At 45.1% G+C, this 25,186-nt stretch overlaps 1 protein-coding gene across 8 annotated transcripts in view; it reads right to left on the reverse strand.

Annotated features, from left to right (window-relative positions):
- Window positions 1-25,186, reverse strand: part of CREBBP (CREB binding protein) — a 676,455-nt gene that overhangs the window by 464,297 nt on the left and 186,972 nt on the right. For all 8 annotated transcript variants that reach the window (XM_033962544.1, XM_033962542.1, XM_033962548.1 and 5 more), the window contains one exon: window positions 14,284-14,380. In XM_033962544.1, coding sequence (XP_033818435.1) covers window positions 14,284-14,380 — 97 coding nt within the window. The remainder of the gene's footprint in view (window positions 1-14,283; window positions 14,381-25,186) is intronic.

Below are 25,186 nucleotides of genomic sequence, written 5' to 3' on the forward strand. Positions count from 1 at the left end.
GATCTTTGCCAAACAATAACTAACCCTTAAAAGACAACCTCGCTAAAGTTGCCTTGGAAGTGGAATTACCAGCACACTGCCTAACCCAGAGCATTCGGTGAGCCCAAATGGAGTACGCTGACACTTTTGCCAGCACTTTCAAAAGGCCATAAAAGTTATAAGAACATAAGAAATGCCTCTGCTGGGTCAGACCCGAGGTCCATCGTGCCCAGCAGTCCGCTCACACGGTGGCCCAACAGGTCCAGGACCTGTGCAGTAATCTTCTATCTATACCCCTCTATCCCCTTTTCCAGTAGGAATTTGTCTAATCCTTTCTTGAACCCCAGTACCGTACTCTGCCCAATTACGTCCTCTGGAAGCGCATTCCAGGTGTCCACCACACGTTGGGTAAAAAAGAACTTCCTAGTATTTGTTTTGAATCTGTCTCCTATCAACTTTTCCGAATGCCCTCTTGTTCTTTTATTTTTCGAAAGTTTTAAGAATCTGTTCCTCTCTACTCTCTCTATGCCCTTCATGATCTTATAAGTCTCTATCATATCCCCTCTAAGTCTCCTCTTCTCCAAGGAAAAGAGTGGGACCCAGCTTCTCCAATCTCTCAGCATGACAGGTTTTCCATACCTTTTATCAGACGTGTCGCTCTCCTCTGAACCCTCTCGACTAACGCCATATCTTTCTTAACGTACGGCGACCAATATTGGACGCAGTACTCCAAATGCGGGCGCACCATTGCCCGATACAACGGCAGGATAACCTCTTTCGTTCTGGCTGTAATACCCTTTTTGATTATACCAAGCATTCTATTCGCTCTCTTAGCAGCCGCTGTACACTGTGCCGTCGGCTTCATTGTCATGTCCACCAATACCCCCAAGTCCCTTTCCTGGGTACTCTTATTCAATGATATCCCTTCCATTGTATAGTTGTACCTCGAGTTTCTGCTCCACACATGTAATACCTTACATTTTTCAACGTTGAACTTCATCTGCCATCTCGTCGCCCATTCTTCTAGTTTGTTCAAGTCCCTTTGCAATTCTTCGCATTCCTCTGTAGTCCGAGCTCCATTAAATAGTTTAGTGTCGTCCGCAAATTTTATTATCTCGCACTTCGTCCGTTTCTAGATCATTTATGAAGATATTAAATAGCAGCGTCCCGAGCACCGAGCCCTGCGGGACACCACTCGTGACCCTCCTCCAGTCGGAGTAGTGGCCCTTCACCCCTACCCTTTGTTTTCTACCCTCCAACCAGTTTCTGATCCATCTATGTACGTCTCCAACTATATAATCCAAGCCATCAGCAGTCTAGCATGTGCAGCCAAGACAGGCACGTTTGACAAAAGATATCGCCACAGCAGCTTTGATGCCCAAATGGCTGTTTCAAAAGGTTTCCACACAGCAGTCTTTCAACACAACTCCCCCCCATCACAGGGAAGAGAGATGCGCTTAGTCACTTGTGCCACCAAGGAAGCCACTTTGGTCTGCCCCAAAAGCTGCTGACACTCCTGTGCTAGGATACAAGCAGGACATAGCTCTAGCACTCTTCAAAGTACCTTCCAGAGAGTGAAACATTCTAGACCATAAGGTTATTTCTCACTACTCGCATAGTCTACAGAAGAAATCCATTACAGGTTTTTCACTCTGCCTCTAGAGTACTTCACAGGCTAGCTTAGCGTCCTCTAGCAGTCAGTACCCAAGCATAGAGAGACACACTCATCTGTGAAGTAGAGGCATTTGTATTGTTCTGCTCAAACAACTAAACAGTACCATTAACCTCCAACAGAGGCATCAAAGGAGTTCAGAACTACTGTATTTTTCGCTCCATAAGACGCATCCTAGATTTAGAGGAGGAAAACAAGAAAAAAAAAACCCCATTCTGAACCAAATTCTCCCTGCCAGGTTCTGCAACTAACTCCACACTCCTTGCCAAGCTCTGCACCCAGTCCCCCCTCTCTGCTAGGCTCTGTACCCTATCCCCCCTCTGGTGGTCTAGTGGTAGGCCGGGACAGGGCAGGCAGGCCTAGTAGCTGGCAGGGGCCCCCCCCCCAAACCTGTTTTTAATCCCGGTGCTTCCCTCGCTAGACGGCAGTGGTAGTGAGAGGCAGAGCAGCGAACAAGGCAGGCATGAGCTTTTTGCACGCCTGCCTGGTCCCGCGCTGCTACCTGAATGGCTGCTGTCTGTTCTCGTGATGAAAAGAGAGGAGTGATGCATCTTCCCTTCCCCCCTCCCCCTCCCAATGGTGCAGCAAGACTACCCTCTCCACTAGGCATCCCTAAACTACTGCCCTAACTTCAACAGCATTTAAGAAAACAAACACAATGCAAATCTGTCAACATTCACACTCAGATGAAGCAGCACTAGAATTTGGAAAATTTACCCCTCCCTCCTTAATCGTCTTTTGTAGAGATACTAAAGCAATTCTAGGTCTTTTACCCAACCAAACAAATTTAGTAAGGATACCATTTAACCTTTTGTAGAATGACCCCTGGAAAAAAATTGGTATCATACTCATTTGATAACAAACCACAGGCAATATCATCATTTTGATCATTTGAACTCTTTCCCACCAAGAAAGATGTAAAGGATTCCATTGCTCACACATCTGTTATTTTCTTTAATAAAAGTTTTTCATTCTCCTTCACTGTGTCTTCTATTGTGTTTTTAATGATAATACCTAAGTATTTCAATCCATCTTCTTTCCATATAAATGAGAATGAGTCAAATAAACCTTTGGTACAGTGAACATTAAGTGGGAGAATTCAGACTTACTCCAATTGATCTTATAACCAGAAAATTTACCAAACTTCTCTATTAATTCAAGTAAACATGGAATGGTAATTTCTGGTTCTCTCAAATAAAGCAGAATATCATCCGCATAAGCAGAAAGTTTAAATTCCCAATTCGAATAAGGAATGCCTCGTATCCCCTTAGCCTGATTGATGGCTATTAACAAGGGTTCAAGAACAACATCAAAGAGCAAAGGAGATAAATGACAAACTTGTCTAACCCCCCTTAGCAAGTTAAATCTATCTGACATAGTATTATTATCTTAAATAATAAAATGCTAGCCCGCGCATGCGCAGTAGCGAACCGTGTTCCCTGATCCCTTTTCTGTAGTGGTGTGGCCGCACTACTGCGCATGCGCGCTTAGTACGTCACTGCCAGAAGACGAACCGTCACAGAGCGAGTGAACGCCGAGTCCTGTGGCACATCCGGATTGTGAGCAGTCCTGCCTTCGGTCCTGTCCCTGTTAAACCGGCTGGCAATAACAAAGTCAGATGCCATGGGTTCTTCCCTTTTGCCAAATTACTAAAGGCTCTGCCGGTCTCGATCCTGAGGGGCGGGATCGAGACCGGCAGAGCCTATAGCGATTTAGCAAGAGGGAAGGCCCCTGTGATGTCTGGCTTCGTTATTGCCAGCCGGTTTAGTGGGACCGAGACAGGACCGAAGGCAGGGCTGCTCACAATCCAGATGCACCGCTGGCTCATCACTCCCCCCTCCTTCCAGCGGCCGCCAAACACTGCCTTCCTCCCTGCCATGATCCTCAAGGCCTGAACTGCAAGTTTGAAGGTAGGGCACGGACGGTTTGAGAATGAGGGAGAGAACAACGCAGCCAGACGGACCGCGGGAAGGGAAAGGGGGGGGAGGAGGGTTTTGAGGGAGCCGGCTGGCCGCATAAATTATTTTCATTTCAAATCTGCCGCCACCGCCGCAGCTCCTCTCTCATCTTCCGACATAATATAAGTGCAGCTCATGAGAGGAGCCGCGGCGGCTTTGAAAACGGCTCCCTTAGTTCTTCGCTGCATTTTTTTTTTAAGTTTAAAACTGCCGCCATGCTCCTCTCACGATCCCGGCCTGTGTCAGAGAAGGCTTCCGACGCAGACCGGATCGTGAGAGGAGCCGCGTCGGCATCTTTAAACTTAAAAAAAAAATCCAGCAAAGAACTAAGGGAGCCATTTTATCTCCATGCTGCTACGAAGGAACAGGTGAGGGGGAGGGAAATGCTGATGCTGATGCACAGGGAGCAGGCAGGCATGGCAGGCAAGCAGGGGGAGAGGGAAAGGGGCTGCTTTGGGGTGAGGGGTTTGCTGGGCCAGACAGCAATCATAGGGGGGAAACAGAAGGGGGCCACGGAGCAGGCAGGCATGGCACAAAAGGGGGCAGGGGCATTGGGAAATGGGGCTGATTTGGGGGGAAGGGTGTTCTGGGGGCACACACCAATTATGCCGGGGAAGAGAAGGGGGCCACAGAGAGATAGGCAGGCATGGCGCAATGGAGAAATACAGGCAGGCAAGGCGCAAGACAGAGACACAGACAGAAAAAATGACTGACAGACAGACAGCATCCAAGCACAGAGAGAGAAAGGAAAAAAAAACAGTTGTCTACTCTAGCACCCGTTGGACAGGGGGAGAACGAAAGAGATGCTGATGGACAGGGGGTTGAAGAAAAGGAACGGAGGACTAATGTTGGACAGGGGGAGAAGGAAAGAGGTGCTGCTTGACAGGGGGGAGGTAAAACAAAGGGAGAAGAGCTGCTGCTGCATAAGGAGAGCAGTGAAGGGGTGGTGGTGGACACAGGGGAGGTAAAAGGAAGGGAAAATGGACAGGGGGAGCAGGCAAGGGGTGGTGATGGGCAGCCAAGGAAAAAGAAAGGCAGAAAGAAAAAAAGCGGCTAAGGAGAGAGAGAGAGAGAAAGAAATAAAGACACACACACACACATATGTTCTAGCACCCGTTAATGTAACTGGCTTAAAGACTAGTTAATATATAATCTTGAACCAGGAGAGCTATACAATGTCTGAATCATTTTAATAAAACCAGAACCTATACCAAACTATTCTAAAGCCTGATACATAAAAGTCCACTCAACTCTATCAAAAGCTTTTTCTGCATCCAAAGATAACATAAAAGCCGGATCATTCATACCTTTTGTTAAATTTAGAGCGTGAAAGACTAATCTGGTATTATTTGAAGAATGTCTCTTGGCAACGAATCCTGTTTGGTGAGTATCAATAATAAAAGGAAGAGCTTTAGCCAAACGCAAAGCCAATATTTTAGCAATAAGCTTTCCATCCACATTTATTAACGAGATAGGCCTGTAGTTTGAAACCAAAGTGGAATCTCTGTTTGGTTTTGGCAAAACAATGATTAAAGAATCAGCCATAGTACCTTTTATACATCCTTTATTCAGTTGAAATTGATATAAATTTAATATATAAGGCAGAAGAGTACTTTGAAATGATTTATAAAACTCAACAGTATAACCATCTCCACCTGAAGCAGATCCAACTCTAAGAGATTTCAATGCTATTTCTTATTCTTTTAAAGATATAGGATATTCTAAACTTCTTTTTATATGATCAGGAACCTTCGGTCCAATAAGAAGATTTAAAAACTTTAAACCATCTTGTTCTTTATTTTCATAAGACTCAGAAGAATATAAATCCTTATAAAAAGAAAGAAATTGCTTCAAGATTTTCTCATTTGTAGTGTGCGAACCTCCTTGCATATCCTTGATAACAACAATTTTAGTTTTCCTTTTTTTTTTTTGCTTTAAGAAAATTTGCTAATAATCTACCTGCCTTATTTGAGTTACCATAATATTGAGTTTGCTGAGAAAACAAATCTTTTCTTACAAATTGGGAAGCTATCTCATTATATTTGGCTTTCGCTTTTAATAACTTTTGTAAAGTATATTGTTCCCACCTATTAATTAATTTATTCTCCAACATCTTAATTTCTTTTTCCAAGTCATAAAATTGTTTTTAAGTTGCTTTTTAATATATGCCGAATAAGAAATGATGTTCCCTCTCATAGTTGCTTTAAAAGCATCCCATAACGTTTCAATATTTATATCATCAGCATTATTAATCTGGAAAAATTAATTCATCTTTGACTTTAAATCTTCAAGAAAGTTTAAATCAGCAAGCAAACCATTATCAAATCTCCACATTGGTTTAGGACATTCTTGCTCATCCAATTGCAACTCAATCCACACACCACCATGATCAGATATAATTATAGGATCTATAACTGCTTTCTTTACAGTTTGAACTATGCTATTAGAAATAAAAATATAATCAATTCTTTAAAAGGAATTATGGACCTGTGAACAAAATGAAAATTCTCGATCATTAAAATGAAGAATACGCCATATATCTACTAAATCACATGACTGTATTAAATTATCTAACCCTAATGATTTCATAATTCTACTTGGTCTTTTATCAATAATTGGATCCATTACAGCATTGAACTCTCCAGCCACCACTAAATGAATAGCTGCCAGTGGTAGTAACAACTGCTGAATATTTTAAAAAAAACTCCATTTGATTCGAATTCAAATTTTTATAGGTATCATAAAGCCTATATTTTAAGACAGGGTATGTATTGGATCCTCCCAGATCTTATGGAAAATGTTCCAGATTGGTTATATTTGGAATGGCGGCTCCTGTTTCCTTTACATTTGTCTCATCTTATTAGTATAAATTTGCCCAGGAAATATAAAGATAATAGAATTTTGCTTGACACATGGAAGACCTTACGTTATGTTAGTAATTTATCACCAGATCCAATTTCTAAATCATTAAATCAATCCATTTGGGTAAACTCCAAGATTAAAATTGGCGGGTTTAAAATCGTCTGGAAGCATTGGATTACTGCAGGTATACGGACTTTAAATGATGTTATTATAAATGGATCAATGTTTAGTTTTTCACAATTGCAACATAAATATGGTTTAAATAAGTCACAAAGTTTTAAGTGGTTGCAATTGAAGCAGGCTATTCAGGAGGGGTACCCTGAATGGAAAGTTCTTAATTCTCAGTATAGTTTGGAATTCCTATGCTTTCAGGCGGATTTCTTGGGTTACCAAGCCGCACAGTGGTATAAATTGTTGTATGGGTATTTGAATAAAAGACAAAAAACTGTCCTTAGGGATATTTGGAGCATTGAGCTTGGGCATCAAATTTCTGCCTCTCAATGGCCACGTTTTTGGTCTTGGAGAATAAAAACCACAAGGGCAGCATCTATGAGACAGACTTGTTTTTTTTTTTTGTTGCATAGAGCTTTTTGGACCCCAGTTCGTTTACAAAAGTTGGATAGCTCTAGATCCAATAGATGCTGGCATTGTGGTTTAGAAGCAGGGACATTAGATCATTTAATATTTTTCTGTCCCTATATAAATGCCTTTTGGAAGTTAATTTGGTCCCAAATTAATTCATTGTTAGAAAATCATGTTGCCCTTTCATACGATACTATATTATTTGGTACATCTATGAGATTTAAAAGCCCAATTTCTGCAAATAATAATAAACTTCTATTAATATTGACTGGGGTTGTCATTCAGCAGATTACTGAAACTGGAAAGATTACACTAAACTGAATTATACTTTTTGGTGTCATATTTATAAAATGGAGAGGGTGATTGCCATGCAACAAGGAAATTATCATAAGTTCAAAAAGATTTGGGGGCCATTGATTAATTATTCTAATGATCAGACATCTTAAACACTTTAGTATTAGATAAGATATAGGGGGTGGGAATGTGAAAGATAATTATTGATAATTGGTTACTATTAATATGGGTGGGTGGGTAGGGATTCTTTTATATTTTTATATTTGAAGGAATTTAAGTAAGATTGTCAGGAGATTAGTTAAAGTTTTTTCTGTTTGAACATTATACACTTGCTGTAATATTTGAAAATGAATAAAGATTTAAAAAAAAAAAAAAAAAAAAGATAGTAACACTAGTAACTAAGAAGCAATGTAGGGCAGACTTCTAAGGTCTGTGCCCTGAAAATGATAAGGACAAATCAAGTATCACATCACATGTTATGAGTTTATCCTGTTGGGGAGACTGAATTGACCATGCAGGTCCTTATCTGCCGTCATCTAATATGTTAATATGTCTAAATAAAAAAATAATTATTCAAAAAAAAAAAAAAGAAGCAGCACTAGAAAAACTCACTGCCTCCCCAGCACTGCAGTATAAACGAAGTGCCGCCTTACTAAACAGCTCCTGGAGGACTGTAGGAAGGCCACGCACTTTCATACTTCTAATTAATGGTGGGGTTTCTGAAATTCTATTTAGGTGCCTGCGTGGGAGTTAATGTGTTCTTTCTCCGTGCAGAAGGCTAATTTTTGCACGGGTCAGTGGCTGGGACCAGTCGGTAGTTAGCACTGAGCCAGAAGCAGAGTGACAGCACTGGCTGAACCGGTTGTGGCGTCTCAGCATCTGTGTGGTGGGCACATATTGTTCCGCTTCGGGTGTGCAGGACGGGGCATGCTTGCTACACAGATCCTACCAGGACTGGGGGTCCTGAGTGCAACAGAGTCACAAGCGATTTAACCCTGCTAGCTGCTGATCACCTTTGCACCTCGGCACCCTCTTACATTAGGAATCTTGAGCATAGGAATTTTGACACCCTCATGAAAGCTCACGGTTTGAAAAATAATAAAACATGCAAATTGACAACAGTGCAAGGTTTTGAAAATGAGCCACTACTCCTCAAATCTGCGCTCCCTCTCCTTCCTGTTGCATGAAAGGAAAGTTTTCTCTTTGGGTCCCGGTACTGGCCTTGGTTCTGTGAGCAGCAGGGGGACGGATGGGCCATCGCAAGCACCTCACTGCCGCAGCCATCCAGCGAGGGAAGAGCCATGATTAAAATGAGGTACGGGGGAGGGGAGGGTTGTGGTATTCGCTCCATAAGATGCACCCTTATTTCCACCCACTTTTTTAGGGGAAAAAGTGCATCTTATGGAGCGAAAAATACAGTATTAGGAATGATTAAGAAAGGGATCACGAACAGATTGGAGAAGGTTATCATGCCGCTGCACCAGGCCATGGTACGCCCTCACCTGAAATACTGCGTCCAGCACTGGTCGCCTACATGAAGGACAAGGTACTACTCGAAAGGGTCCAGAGAAGAGCGACTAAAATGGTTAAGGGGTTGGAGGAGTTGCCGTACAGTGAGAGATTAGAGAAACTGGGCCTCTTCTCCCTTGAAAAGAGGAGACTGAGAGGGGACATGGTAGAAACATTCAAGATACTGAAGGAAATAGACTTAGTCGATAAAGGAAGGTTGTTCACCCTCTCCGAGGTAGGGAGAACGAGAGGGCACTCTCTAAAGTTAAAAGGGGATAGATTCCATACAAACATAAGGACGTTCTTCTTCACCCAGAGAGTGGTGGAAAACTGGAACGCTCTTCCGGAGGCTGTTATAAGGGAAAACACCCTCCAGGGATTCAAGACAAAGTTAGACAAGTTCCTGCTGAACCAGAGCATACACAGATAGGGCTGGTCTTAGTTAGGGCACTGGTCTCGGACCTAGGGGCCATCGCAGGAGCGGACTGCTGGGCACGATGGACCACTGGTCTGACCCAGCAGCAGCAATTCTTATGTTCTTAGAGGAGGGATCCAAGATGGCTGCATGCTAGTCTGGCCTTTCTTACCTCTCTTGTGGAGCCGGCTAATTCCTTTGAAGTTTCTCAATGCCACAATTTTTTTCATGGCGTTATTCCTTCACAATGCCGCATACTAAAAAGAAGGGAGTTCTGAGGACGGCTCCCTCTCAACTCAGAACCTCCACGCCGGTACAACAACAAACCCTCGAGAGGTTCCTGAGCCAGCTTACTACCCCTTCCCACAGAGAAGAGGGCTCTGCTGCAGGTCTGGACGATAGAGCATACAGCCTCTTAGGGCATGAAATATCACTGTCCCCTCCGCTGCCTAGCGCACTGCTGTGTCCAATGTCAGCACGGGTTGCCCTGGCAGGGATTCCAGGGGCGGAAATTGCAGATCTGGATCTGAGCCTGGAGGGAGGAATACCCGTGGAGAAGACAGTCGGGCAGACAGCTTTGGGAGCTTCAGCGAGTTTACTGCTGCCTTTGCTTTCCCCGGTGGTAACTTTGGAGACCATTTGGCAGGTTTTACAGAGGCTCGATGGCAAGCTAACTGAATCGACACAAGACATACTTAGTCTCTTAGGAAAATTTGTCAAAAACTATAGAACCGATCAAACATGATTCTGCTGAACAATTAACTTCTGTTAAAGTTGAGGTAAAAGAATTAGAAGATATAACAACAACTCTCTAGTTAGAGATAAACTTTATGTTCACTCTAAACTGGAACAATTTGAGAATTTCAATAGGAGACTAAACCTTCGAATACTAAATTTCCCAAAATCACCAGCTTTAAATTCCTATGATTACTTTAAAAAATACTTAATGGAGATCCTTAAAATCCCTCAACAAGCTATTCCTCCTTTAAATAAAATATATTATATTCCTACTAATACAACTAAAGCTGATGAAAAAGGAAATTTGCTGGTACAAAAAGATTTGACTGCAATGTAGGAGGAATCCCTTTCCGATGTTAAGGAAAGGGGGACCCTTTTAGTCTCCTTTGTATTTGAACAAGATTTAAATCATATAATGAAACTTTACTTTCGCAATTCGCATCAAGATTTTTCTGGACAAAGAATTTGGATTTATCCGGATGTATCCAAGATAACACAGGACCGCAGAAAAGAATTTCTTTCTATGTGTGATGAAACAAAAGGACTGGGGGCTTCTTATCTTTTAGCATACCCCTGTAAATGTTTGTTTCGATACCTTGGGACTAAGTACACCTTCTTTTTACCATCACAATTGAGAGCCTTTCTAGACCTAAAAAGATCTCTGGTGACTAGTAATGATCAGCTGGATTTAAGAATTGTGGGGTTAAGCAGCAAAGTCAGCTTTCTATAATTAATTAATTTTCTTTTATCTCTCTCCATGGAATTTAATGGATCTCCCTGTTCATTTATTTGTGGTCTAAGAAAGACAATTTGTATACCACTTATGGTGTTATTCTTTTTTGACATTTTATGTTCTGTATTTCTGAAACAAGTGTACTACTTGCGACAAATTACAAACCAATAAAAATAAAGTTTTTAAAAAATTCTTATGTTTTATTAACAGATTATACATATGTACAAACTCTTGTTAACCCCAAAGGGTTAACCAGTCTCCAAGAAACAGATTGGATAAGCAGAAGGAGACTGAAATCTGAATCAGGCACAGCAAGGACAGGGCAGGTATCTAGAATGACTCACCCATCTACTGGAAAAGATCTTACCAGGGTAAATACATAATCTCTTTTTCCAGTGCAATAGGCGAGACATTCTAGACCAGTGGTCTCAAACTCAAATCCTTTGCAGGGCCACATTTTGGATTTGTAGGTACTTGGAGGGCCTCAGAAAAAATAGTTTATGTCTTATTAAAGAAATGACAATTTTGCATGAGGCAAAACTCTTCATAATTTATAAATCTTTCCTTTTGGCTAAGTCTTAATAATAATATTGTCATTTATAGCTAAAGAGACATACGATCAAGAAACTGCTTTATTTTACTTTTGTGATTATGATAAACATACCCAGGGCCTCAAAATAGTACCTGGCGGGCCACGAGTTTGAGACCACTGTTCTAGACCATAGGGAAGTACAAAAGCAGTCCCCTAAGAAAGTTAGGGTGAGCTTGCTGCACCGGCCCTTAAGACCAAGGAAACAAATGGCGGAGTCCTGTCCGGCAGCAACATCCACTCTGCCGAAACTGGCAAATGTGTGAAAAGAAGACCACATCGCTGCCCTGCAAATCTCCTCAGGAGAAGCAGATCTAGTTTCTGTCCATGAAGAAGCTATACACCTGTCAGAAAACGCCTTAATATAAATAGGGGATAGTAACCCCGCGAGAATGTTAAGTTGACTAAATGGCTCTATGAATCCAACTAGAAATCATAGCCTTAGAAGCGGGAGAACCCCGCAGAATCAAATGAGCCACTACAATAGGTGGTCAGAAAGCGAAACTCATTAAAGCCTCACCAATAATGCAAGAGCATCCTGTGCCCATCCAAGTACTGTAGCAGACGAACCTGAGATTGGAACCTGTCAGCTGAACAACTGGGAAACACACTTCCGAATGGACATGGAAATCTGAAACCACCTTCGGCGAAAAGAAAGAAGAAACTGTCCGCTCTCAGGAACTCGGAGCAAAGGGAGTCGATATGACACCGCCTGCCATCCAGAAACTCTACGGTCCCAAGAGAGAACGACAAGAAAAAACAGTCTAAGAGAAATCCCAGAGAAAAGCATCTCGGAATCAAAAGGAGACCTGGCAAAGCCAGACCGCACTACATTAAGGTCCCAGACCAGGAATGGATTCATAACGGGTGGCAAGACCCGAAGATATTTTTGCAAAACTGAGCAACATCCAGATGCAACACCAAAGAGAACTACCAATCTCCCAGGTTCCGCAGAAATGCCACCATGAGGCCTCTATCCAGACCCGCTTGGAGACAGCAAGGACCCACGACACCTGAGTCGAATAAGGGTCCACCTGTTCTTGATCACTCCAGTGATCTAAAGGTCTTCTACGCCTTAGCGTAAGCAGACATCAAGGACGACTTGGTAGGCCTAAGAAGCTTTAGCTATAACGAGCTCCGAATTGCCTTAATGGTTCTCTCTTTTTTTTTTTAGTTAAAGCCGTAAGGACAAAACAGCCCAGATCTTTCATGGCAACCGGGCCTAGTTAAGACAGTCAGGAACAGACTGAATGCCACCCACAGCCGCATCAGATCTGCGCACCACGGCCGTCAATGCAAATTGGGCGCCACCTGAATTGACGCAGCCGGGGTGAGTTGCAATCCTCCAAAGGACCCAGTCGAATTGCAGCCAAGGCATAAAAACAGAGAGAAGAACCTCCGGAGGACATAGTTGCTCAAGAGCATCAACTCTTCCACTTCTGAGCCGGATCTGTGACTGAAGCAGCGTGGAACCATCCTGTTTGATGCCACGGCCATGAGGGCAAGGCGGAGCTGCTCCCTAGCACCTCACGAGTACCCAAAACACCTATTGTTAGGGACCGCTTGCCCGGAACTTTAGACTGATGGCTGAGGAAGTCTGCTGGAACACTGGCCACCGCAGCCACATGTGCCGCCGTCAACGTCAGGAGAAGAATTTCCGCCCAAAGGAAAAGAAGTCAAGCCTCCTGAGCCAAGAGAGAATTCCTGGATCCTCTCTGATGATTAATAGGGACTACTGCCATCAATGATCGACTACTTCTGTGGTGATGGAGTCCAACAGTCCTGAAAAGGACGAAGGCCGTAGTGAGTCTTTCCCAGCCACGAAGGCTGGCATCCATGGTTACTACAATCCAGGAGGCAAGGCTTAATGGAACGCTCTGGCAGAGTGACTGCGGATGAAGCCACCAGGTCATACACACTCTGGCCTCCAAAGTCAACCGCAGACTCAGCTCTATGACATCTCAGCGGGGGGCCCAGTGAGAAAGCAAAGCAATCTGAAGAGAATGCATGCATGCGTGCGTGCGTTCGTCCAGGGAACCACGTCCAGCCTGGCAATCCTGGAACCCACAAACTGTAGGACGTCCCATGCCAAAGGAGCCTCCACCTTCAATATCTCCAAAATCTGTGCCCAGAGCTTCTATTTGCGAGCCTCGGGCAGGTAAAGATGGCCCGCTGCCGTATCCACTATTCCAGCGACTGCATGGGGGTGGGGTTTTTTTGGGGGGTGGGGGGGAGGGTTGTAAGTTGACAATTAAGCCCAAGTATTCCAGTACGCCCCTTTTTCCAGGGGTGCACTGAGCCACCGGGAAGCCAGATAAGGGTGAGCTTGCCACTCCACCCACTTCAGAGGAGCCACTACTACCACCGTCATTAATAAAGTAGAATCTACATAGCTGCAGCCATGAGTGCAGAAGAAAAGACTGCTAGAGGGCGCTAAACTAGCATGTGAAGTACACTAGAGGCAGGAGTGAAAAACCTGTAATGGATTTCTTCTGCAGACCATACGAATAGTGGGAAATAACCCTATGATCTAGAATGTCTCACCTATTGCACTGGAATAACGCATTAGTCTCAACCTTGCCATGTAGCCACAGCCTGCAGAGCAAGGAGCTAGGCCAAGGACCAGAGCACTATCAGCATAACTTACTACCTGCTAGAGGTAAAGAAAAAGAATACTGGATTGTTTCAAGGAGCACCCCAGTTTATACTGCTGATTTCACTGGTAGAATTTCATTTTCTCTACTTCCACCTGCTGATAGGAAGAAGACTACCCATTCGTGCAGAACATTTGTGCCAAAACTAAGGAAGGATAGTTTATGCATTTAGTTTAAGCTGAATTGCAGGTCCCTCTTCCTCATGGATTCTGTTATCATTATATAACAGCATGCCACCTCCCTTTTCCACAACTAGTATCTGCTCCTTTCATCAAATCTCATGTAAAGCTATACTTACTTTGCTGTCCCAACAGAAGTTGGAAGAGCCGATTCTGAGATTAGATTTGCTTGCTGGTCAGCTGCCATTCCTCCTGTAGTAAGGTTCATCTGATTTCCTGTCAAGCATTAATAAAAAATAAAAAAAAACCCTTCAAACAAAGCCATCTAGCATTTTTTTTTTTTTTTTTTTGCAACTAGATAGCCATAACAGATACTAGATAATTTCACTTCAAATAGTTACTTTACCTTTCTAATACATGTTTGAATTTCATTCTAAAACAACTTCCAAAACTGTCCTTCAAAGAATAATGTTTATAAAAAGTATTTTTGAACTAGAGTGTGTTGGCAACAGTGGTGTAGTAAAAGGGCAGGGAGGGAGAAGGGGTAATCCGCTCTAGGTACCATCTTGATGAGGGCGCAGATACTCATCTGCCTCTCTGACCTTCTCTCTCCACTGCTGCGCATGTAACACTCTTGGCATGAGCAGCAACCCCCAACCTGCTGTCGTGCCAGTGTCGGGCCTTCCTCTGACATCACTTCCTGTACCCACGCCTAGGAAGTGAAATCAGAGGAAGAGCAAACGCTAGCGCTACAGCAAGATGGGGGTTGCTGCTTGCACTAGGAATGTTAGAGGTACAGAGGAAGGGAAGCGGTGAACGGCAGGAAAGGAGCGTGTGGAGGTGAGGGCAGGGAGCTTCGCCACCCCGGATGCCTCTCACCCTCGTTACATCACTGGTTGGCACTATGAACTACCAGAAATATATTGCCAGGTTTCTGAAACTTCACTAACCGCAAAGAATGATAATGGGGTCTTCAAACCCAAAAGACTAGGAAAAGATCAGTGATAAGCCTAACCATCATCTAAATACTATCCTGAAAAATGTGACTAAAACCATTTATCAGGTATATGGGGATTTGCTCTGTAAATGTTAGTACCATATTTTCACGCAAATAACGCGCGCGTTATACGTGTTTTTACCTACCGCGCATACCCCTCGCGCGTTATATGCGTGAGCGCGGTATACAAAAGTTTTTAAACATAGTTCCCACCCCGCCCGACGCCCGATTCACCCCCCCAGCAGGACCGCTCGCACCCCCACCCCGAACGACCGCTCGCACGCGCTCCCACCCGCACCCGCATCCACGATCGGAGCAAGAGGGAGCCCAAGCCCTCTTGCCCGGCCGACTCCCCGACGTCCGATACATCCCCCCCCCGGCAGGACCACTCGCACCCCCACCCCGAACGACCGCTCGCACGCGCTCCCACCCGCACCCACGATCGGAGCAAGAGGGAGCCCAAGCCCTCTTGCCCGGCCGACTCCCCGACGTCCGATACATCCCCCCCCGGCAGGACCACTCGCACCCCCACCCCGAAGGACCGCCGACTTCCCGACAATATCGGGCCAGAAGGGCGCCCAAACCCTCCTGGCCACGGCGACCCCCTAACCCCACCCCGCACTACATTACGGGCAGGAGGGATCCCAGGCCCTCCTGCCCTCGACGCAAACCCCCCCCCCCCCCCAAACGACCGCCCCCCCCCCAAGAACCTCCGACCGCCCCCCCAGCCGACCCGCGACCCCCCTGGCTGACCCCCACGACCCCCCCACCCCCCTTCCCCGTACCTTTGGTAGTTGGCCGGACAGACGGGAGCCAAACCCGCCTGTCCGGCAGGCAGCCAACGAAGGAATGAGGCCGGATTGGCCCATCCGTCCTAAAGCTCCGCCTACTGGTGGGGCCTAAGGCGCGTGGGCCAATCAGAATAGGCCCTGGAGCCTTAGGTCCCACCTGGGGGCGCGGCCTGAGGCACATGGGCCCAACCCGACCATGTGCCTCAGGCCGCGCCCCCAGGTGGGACCTAAGGCTCCAGGGCCTATTCTGATTGGCCCACGCGCCTTAGGCCCCACAAGTAGGCGGAGCTTTAGGACGGATGGGCCAATCCGGCCTCATTCCTTCGTTGGCTGCCTGCCGGACAGGCGGGTTTGGCTCCCGTCTGTCCGGCCAACTACCAAAGGTACGGGGAAGGGGGGTGGGGAGGTCGTGGGGGTCGGCCAGGGGGGTCGCGGGTCGGCTGGGGGGGCGGTCGGAGGTTCTTGGGGGGGTCGGTCGTTGGGGGGGAGGGGGGTTTGCGTCGAGGGCAGGAGGGCCTGGGATCCCTCCTGCCCGTAATGTAGTGCGGGGTGGGGTTAGGGGGTCGCCGTGGCCAGGAGGGTTTGGGCTCCCTTCTGGCCCAACTACACAAAGGTACGGGGAAGGCGGGTGGGGGTGTCGTGGGGGTCGGCCAGGGGGGTCGCGGGTCGGCTGGGGGACGGGCGGAGGTTCTTGGGGGGGGGGAGGTCGTTGGGGGGAGGGGGGTTTGCGTCGAGGGCAGGAGGGCCTGGGATCCCTCCTGCCCGTAATGTAGTGCGGGGTGGGGTTAGGGGGTCGCCGTGGCCAGGAGGGTTTGGGCTCCCTCCTGGCCCGATATTGTTGGGGAGTCGGCGGTCCGTCGGGGTGGGGGTGCGAGTGGTCCTGCCGGGGGGGGGGGATGTATCGGACGTCGGGGGGGGGCATCAGGCTTTCAGGATGGGGACAGACCTTCAAGGGGGGACAGGACTTCAAGGGGGGACAGTGCACGGAAAGTCAGGGGGGGTGAACGGAGAGTCGGGACAGCGCACGGAAAGTCAGGGCAGTGCACGGAAGTCAGGGGGGGTGAACGGAGAGTCGGGACAGCGCACGGAAAGTCAGGGCAGTGCACGGAAGTCAGGGGGGTGAACGGAGAGTCAGGGCGGGCGAAAGGAGCGTCGGGCATCATGCGCGGTATACCCGTGAGCGCGGTATACAAAAGTTTTTGTACATATCATCGTGATTTCTGCGCGCTATACCCGTGTGCGCGTTTTACACGGGTGTGCGTTATTTGCGTGAAAATACGGTAATGATGTAAAGAATTCAAGTTATGAAAAACCCACATTACCACAAAACTGTTACAAGCTGAACATGTTTATATACTCATTTTTATTAAAAAAAACTTGATATATTGACATTGCTGGGTATGTCAATCACAACGGTTTACATAAATAAAACCAATAAAATAGATTTAAATTAAAAATAATACCATATAATGATAAGAAAACCATGCATCCTGTCCCAGCAGGTTCATTTAGGAAGAAAGAAGATACAGTAATGGTCAGAATAGACTGTGTCAAGATGAGCCAGATTATCCCCTCCTGGATCAGCCCAGTGTGTCAATGAATCCAAAAGCCAATTTAAAAAAAAAAATCTTTAGACAGGGGTTAAGTATTGAAAATGAAATTTCAGATGTAATAGATGGGGGGAGAGAGGGATTGTTCCACAGCTCAAGAGCCTTAAAGAAAAAAGCTGAGCTCTTAATGGATTTAGGGTATGTCCTCCAGATATTCTTTAACCCACAAAAGTACGTCAAAATTTTAACAAATATAACCAAAAAGATTAAGGTATACAGATTTGCATATGGAAATACACTTAACTGTGTCTGGACTAAGGAAGCAATATTTCTCTTATATAAGGCACAGTAATAATTTAATTTGGAAACTGCAAATCCTATCCCGGGTAAGATAATGCTTCTTAGCCAAACAAATCTCATCAAAGTAGGTTATAATCAAATTCTGACAGTACTGTCACACTCAAAGCAGGATAACAAAATCTAGTATTTTAATCAGTACTGATAATCTAGGAGAATTTTTGTGTCTTTTTGAGTTCATTGCCTATGTACGAGTCTTTGTTCATGCGCTCTCATGAGGTTCATTCTATGAGTTGAAACTGGAAGGAGGACTGGGGTGGGGGGGCAGGGGGGTTTGAATGGGAGGTTGGGGGGTGGGAGGGGTAGAGTTGGTGTTGTGATTTTACCTGTCAAACTATGATCTTGTTCTCTGTATTACCTTGCGATTTTGTCTTTTCTCTTTGTTGAGCTCAATAAAAACATACTTGACAAATATGTTGAAGAGCACAAGCCCGAGCACCGAACCCTGCGGCATTCCATTCATGACGCTTTTCCAGTTCAAGTATTGTCCATTTACCCCCACTCTGTTTCATATCCGCCAACCAGTTTTTAATCCACGTGAGTATATTACCCTTGATTCCATGGCTCGCAATTTTTCAAAGTAGGTGTTCATGCGGAACCTTGTCGAATGCTTTCTGAAAATCTAGATATACGATGTCGACTGGGTCACTCTTGTCTATATGCCCATTTACTCCTTTGAAGAAGTGCAGTAAGTTTGGCAAGCAAGATCTTCCTTTGCTGAAGCCGTGCTGGCTGGTCCTCATCAGTTTGTGTCTGTCAAGGGGATCAATGATGCGGTCCTTTATCAGCGCCTCTACCATCTTTCCCGGTACTGAAGTCAGACTCACTGGTCTGTAGTTTCCCAGATCTCCCTTTGAACCTTTCTTGAAGATCGGCGTAACATTCGCCACTTTCCAGTCTTCCAGAATCTTTCCTAATTTGATCGACAGATTGGCTATTAGTTGGAGCAGTTAAGCTATAACCCCTTTCAGTTCCTTGATTACCATCGGGTGGATGCGTCCGGTCCCGGGGATTTATCGTTTTTAACCCTATCAATCTGTCTGCATACTTCTTCTAGACTGACTGTCGTCCCTCTCAGTTTCCCATCTTCATTTCCTGTCGGCTTCCGGTATATTGGATATATCCTCTTCGGTAAATACAGACGCAAAAAATGTGTTCAGTTTGTCGGCGATGGCTTTGTCCTCCTTTAGTACTCCCTTTATTGCCTGGTCATCTAACAGCCCCACCACTTCCTTGCGGGTGATTTCCCCTTAATATATTAAAAGAACAGCTTAAAATTTTTGGCCTCCTTGGCTATTTTTTCTTCGTAATCTCTTTTGGCCCCTCTTACCGCCTTATGGCACTTGCTTTGATGTTTGTGCTTTTTCCAGTGTTCTTCCGTTTTTGTCCTTTTCCATTCCTTAAACGAAGTCTTCTTGTCTTTGATCGCTTCCTTCACTGCTACAGTGAGCTACACCTGTTCCTTGTTCTTCTTCCTCTTGGATCCCTTGCTGATTCGCGGTATATATCGATTTTGCGCCTCAGTGACTGTGTCCTTAAAAAGGGACCATGCTTGCTCTAGCGTATTTACATTACATTACATTACATTAGTGATTTCTATTCCGCCTGTGCCTTGCGGTTCTAGGCGGATTACAAATTATAAGAGATCTGGACATTACCGAGAGAATTGCGTAACAAAGATTATCTAGAGAAATTACATAACAGATTATCTAGAGAAATTACATAACAGTGATTCATGTACTATACATGGTGTGGTAGAGGATTCAATTAAAGAATTACATATCAGAGAATCAAGTGATAACAGGATACAGTGGAGAATATCGGTATATACGGGGTTACAGACGAGAAGTTACCTAACAATGACGTAAGAAGTTTGTTGGATAGTGAGTTAAATGCTTATTTAGGAATCTGGATATTTTTGGAAGGAGAGGTTCTAGGAGATGACTAATGTGATATTCAAGAGAGGGAGAGCTTGTGCGAAAGGGGAGGAGACTAGTTAGTAAGGACGTGTTTTTTGAATAGAAATGTTTTGATTTCTTTTCGAAACACTTTGATGTCTGTTGTGTTGATCATTAGTTTGGTGATGGTGGGGTCAATTTTCGCTGCTTGTGACGCTAGAAGGCTGTCGTATAGTTTCTTACGTCGGGTACCATTATGAGGGGGGAAGGTGAATAGGTTTTGAGTTCTCCTTGATCTGGATGAGTGGTAGCGGTATAGGCGGTTGTTTAGGTAACAGGGGGCAGTTCCATGGGTTACTTTAAATAGAAGACAATAGAACTTGAATTGGGTTCTTGCTTTTATCGGAAGCCAGTGAGAGTCTACATAGGCGGGGATGATGTGGTTAAATTTGCTGAGACAGTAGATGAGTCTGATGGCTGTGTTCTGAACGGTCTGTAGTTGTTTTATCATGTTGTTTGGGCATGGTAGGTAGAGGCTGTTGCAGTAATCCAAGGTACTGAGTGTGAGGGATTGTACAATGATCTTGTAGTGTTCTTTGGTAAAGAACTTTCTTATTTTTCTTAGGTTTCGCATGGTGAAGAATGCCTTCTGTATGACTTTGTGTATCTGTGTCTGCATAGTGCAGCGTCTGTCTAATTGTATTCCTAGAATTTTGAGAGTGCTCTGTATGGGATATTTGATTGCGTTTACTTCCAGTTCTGTTAGTGATGGCTTTTGTTCCTTCTCTAGTAGTAGGAATTTGGTTTTCTCCGCATTTACAGTGCTTATCCTCTTCCTGGCAGAGACTTGCACCATTGAGGTGAAGAAGGATCAGAAAGTATACCATAGAATTCTTCTGCTGAGTAATTTGGTAAACCCTCATCTGAATGGTTGGAAATATCCAAGTCAGACTCCTCAAAGTACTCCCTGGTAGGTGAATCATGCTGTGTGGGTTGAGAGAAGCGTAAACTGAGTCGAGAAGTGTCAAGCCACAGGTTGATGGTCTGACCCAGGAGATAACTTCTCTGCCAATGTTGATGCTTGCATTAAGTGGGTTCATGCCAATCCTGATGCTCGATGTGAAGCAGAGGTGTGTGATATCAACCTCAGTCGACTCTGATGTATCCTTGGGCTAGGCTGAGGCAGGTATGACTCTGTCTGCACTAGCCTTGAATACTCTTGTCTGAGCATAGCCTGGATCTCCTCCTAGAGCAGAGATCTCAAAGTCCCTCCTTGAGGGCCGCAATCCAGTCGGGTTTTCAGGATTTCCCCAATGAATATACATTGAAAGCAGTGCATGCACATAGATCTCATGCATATTCATTGGGGAAATCCTGAAAACCCGACTGGATTGCGGCCCTCAAGGAGGGACTTTGAGACCCCTGTCCTAGAGAGACACTGCCAGTACCAAAAGAGACATTGGCATGAAAGCAGCCTGCAGTACCAGATGTTGAGGCATACCTACAAAGAAACATCAGCTGGATGAAAGGAGAGCTGTCTTCGATGTGTTGATGTTTACTATGCTTCAAGGAAGTCAATGCTTGTGAAGACAGTGCCATGCCTAGAAAAAGAAGAAAGTTTATGCTTTTTAGCTTTCTTATTTGCCATGTCCCTCCATGCTCGAGGCAGAGATGAAGTTGTATGCCTGTCTAAGGAACCCAATGCCTGATGCTCTGGATGCAGAGTCAATGAACTTGATGCCAAAGGGTGGTGGTTAATGGAAGTCGCTTGGAGGAAGGAAAGGTAAGTAGTGGAGTCTCTCAGGGTTTGGTGCTGGGGCCGATCCTGTTCAATATGTTTGTGAGTGACATTGCTGAAGGGTTAGAAGGAAAGGTTTGCCTTTTTGCGGATGATACGAAGATTTGTAACAGAGTAGACACAGAGGAGGGCGTGGAAAATATGAAAAAGGATCTACAAAAGTTAGAGGAATGGCCTAATATCTGGAAACTAAAGTTCAATGCAAAGAAATGCAGAGTAATGCATTTGGGGATTAATAATCGGAAGGAGCTGTATATGCTGGGAGGGGAGAGGCTTATATGCACGGATGGGGAAAGGGACCTTGGGGTGATAGTGTCCGAAGATCTAAAGGCGAAAAAACAGTGTGACAAGGCCATGGCTGCTACCAGAAGGATGCTAGCTGTATAAAGAGGCGTAACCAGTAGAAGAATGAAGGAGTTGATGCCCCTGTACAGATCACTGTTGAGGACCCACTTGGAGTATTGTGTTCAGTTTTGGAGACCGTATCTGGCAAAGGACACAAAAAGGCTTGAAGCAGTCCGGAGGAGGGCAACAAAATGGTAGGAGGTTTGCCACAAAAGACATATGAGGAGAGACTCGAAGCCCTGAAAATGTATCCCTGCTTAGAGGAAAGGAGGGACAGGGGGGATATGATTCAGACATTCAAATACTTGAAAGGTATTAACGTAGAACAAAATCTTTTCCAGAGAAAGGAAAATGGTAAAACCAGAAGACATAATTTGAGGTTGAGGGGTGGGAGACTCAAGAGCAACGTAAGGAAATTCTTCTTTAAGGAGAGGGTGGTGGATGCCTGGAATGCACTCCCGAGAGAGGTGGTGGAGATGGAAACGGTGACGGAGTTCAAAAAAGCGTGGTATGAACACAGAGGATCTAGAATCAGAAAATAATAGTAAATATTGAAGAACTAAGGCCAGCACTGGGCAGACTTGCACGGTCTGTGTCTGTATATGGCCGTTTGGTGGAGGATGACCTGGGGAGAGCTTCAATGGCTGGGATGGTGTAGATTGACTGGAGTGAGCTTTGACGGAGACTTCAGTAGTTGGAACCTAAGAACAGTACCAGGCAGAGCTTTGGATTCTTGCCCAGAAATAACTAAGAAGAAGAAAGAAAACACTCCCCAACAAATTTTTAGATTGAATCAAGATGGGCAGACTAGATGGACCATTCGGGTCTTTATATGCCGTCATCTACTATGTTACTATGACACCAATGTCAATGCTTGAGTCATAGGAAGTCAACTGTTGGATTTTGAATCACCTGCAATATCAATGCTGATCCGGTACCAAAAAAATTTTTAAACTGAATTTTCTGAGCTTTCAGTGACCTTTTTTGCATGCAGGAGCAGAGATCAAAATGAATGTTCAGGACCCAGACACTGAACACACACCAATTATGTGGATCAGAGACTGAAATAGTCCAATTCCTTCGAGAACATTTCTTAAAACCATTTAGTACCCTCTTTGACATGGAGGGGAAAACGGTAAATGCTAAGTCAAAGGTCTCAGTGGCCCGGGGAGTTGATTAACTAGGATGCCTAAAACAGTTGACGTTCCCGGGAGGAAAAAAAGGCTTGAAGTGGTTCAAAAGCCATAAAGAAAAAGGTTGATAAAAATAAACCAAACAAGTAAAATATGAAAACAAGTAAGCCATGAAAATAAGTACAGGAAAGCATAAACGAACAATAAAAGTTTGATGCAATGAAGAGAAAACTGAAAACATGGCTTCTTAACTGCAGAAAATGCAGAGCTGATGGTCCCTTGAGCCAACTTCAGGAAGAAGGCACCAACTTGTTTAGCCAGCTTTGCGTTGAAGGGGGAGATCTTACAAGCAGCACAGAAGGTAGGAGCATATAAGTGGCAGGATCTTAAGCTAAAGCTTTACCAGGACCTTTCTGCAGGGACCCTGGAAAAGAGGAGACTTGCGAGGGGTGACTCAGTTCTTGTGTATGGAGGGCTACCAGTATCGTTGGCTGTACTCCTTCTCACTTGCAATGATGGTGGATGCACTTACGAAGAGAGTGAAGACAGCTGAGGAGGCATGGAGGGCTCTGAAGTAAATGGGGGTGGGCCACCTTCCAGAGCGAAAATCTGAGTGGCACAGTTAAGGGAATGCTGATGGCATCGCAACCTAGTGGTGGAGGGTGCAGAACCACAGGAAAGTCACCAGTCAGAGCATGGACAGAGAGACACCTCCTCAGAATTGAAGTGTGGGGTCTTCCTATTCTGAACTCCTTACGAGTAGTGGTCTGGAAGAGCGTGTGAGATAATACCTCCGGTGTTTGGAGAGTGTTGGTGGGGTGGGAAGGATGTGGTGCTTTATAGTGGGGCTGGCGACAGGATCTAACTTTTGGTAGTTGGACAGGGATAGCTCTGGAATGGGGAGGGTGGGGAGAGCTTTGTTTGGTGTGCCAGGATGAAGTGTGAGTGCGCAGGGATTACAAATTTTGGTTTGCAGTTGATTGGGGATGGAGGAGGATAGTTCGGCAGCTGGGTGCCTCTTAGTGGCAGTCTTGTTAGAGTGGAGACCACTTCCTCTTTATGGGTCCTCGGGCGTTGTTTCTATCTGAGGAACGGAACGGGAGTAGGATGGAGAGAGTTGTGGTGGTTGGGATAGTTGGAGGGTGGGGAGTTTAGGGAGAAGGGGAAGAGGTTCTGGTTTGGGGGAGGGAGGGAGGGGCAGGGTGTTGGCAGGGGAGGGGTTGAAGGAAGATGATAGAGAGTTCTATAGGTTTAAAAAAAAAAATCCCTTTTGATCCAATATAGTCCTACACCTATCATATTAGGAGGAGATTTTAATGCTGTTTGGGATCCCGTCTTGGACTGCTCTGGGGTTGTTGGCCACAGTAGAACAGTGGAAGGATGAGGGCTTAGGGGTTTTGGGCACAGTGGCCGATATGGTGGATGTCTAGCAGGTACTTCGCCCAGGTGAAAAAGATTTCACTCATTTGTCCAGAGTTCGTAATACACAATCTTGGCTACACTATCTTCTTTGGCAGACCTTCTTGAAATCATGAAAGAATATGGTGTTTATGAGGGATTTTTATTTGAATTTGGGAAAAGTCAGAAGCACTGTGAATGAGATGGGGTTACAAACTTACCACTTCCCTGGACTGCGCACTTATTTAAATATTTAGGGTTTCAAATGGAGATGGAGACTACGTCTTTATATGCTCTGAATATTCCTCACCTGCTTTGGGAAATGAGATTATTGCTAGAGGGTTGGAGAGATTTACCCATATCTTTCTTGGGAAGGGTTTGCTTGATTTGCCGATGATCCTGCCAAAATGGTTGCATATGGTCCAGACCTTGCCCCTTAAACTGCTCTGGAAACTTATAGTTGGTTGAGTACATTTTGTATGGCTTATAAAAAAACCTAAATTGAAGTATAGCTCTATGTTGGGGGTTGGTATCAGAGTGGGTTGGGCTTACCTCATATGCACCTATACAATAATGCTTGTCTGTTACGTCATGTGGGGGAATGGTTACACAGCGAGAACAGGAGGGATCCTATTATAAACCTTGGATTTGACCCTGTTACATTTGAGGAGGGAGCAGAATCCCATGGCATTGAGACAGCCTCTCTTTATGTTCCTTACAGGAACTGTGGAAATGGAGGATCAAACTGTTGGGGGTGGGGGGAATCTTAACGAAACCGAGGCATAGATTCTCAAAAACCACGTTATAAAACGAAA

Source organism: Geotrypetes seraphini, chromosome 11 (genome assembly GCF_902459505.1).
Source record: "Geotrypetes seraphini chromosome 11, aGeoSer1.1, whole genome shotgun sequence".
NCBI lineage: Eukaryota > Metazoa > Chordata > Amphibia > Gymnophiona > Dermophiidae > Geotrypetes > Geotrypetes seraphini.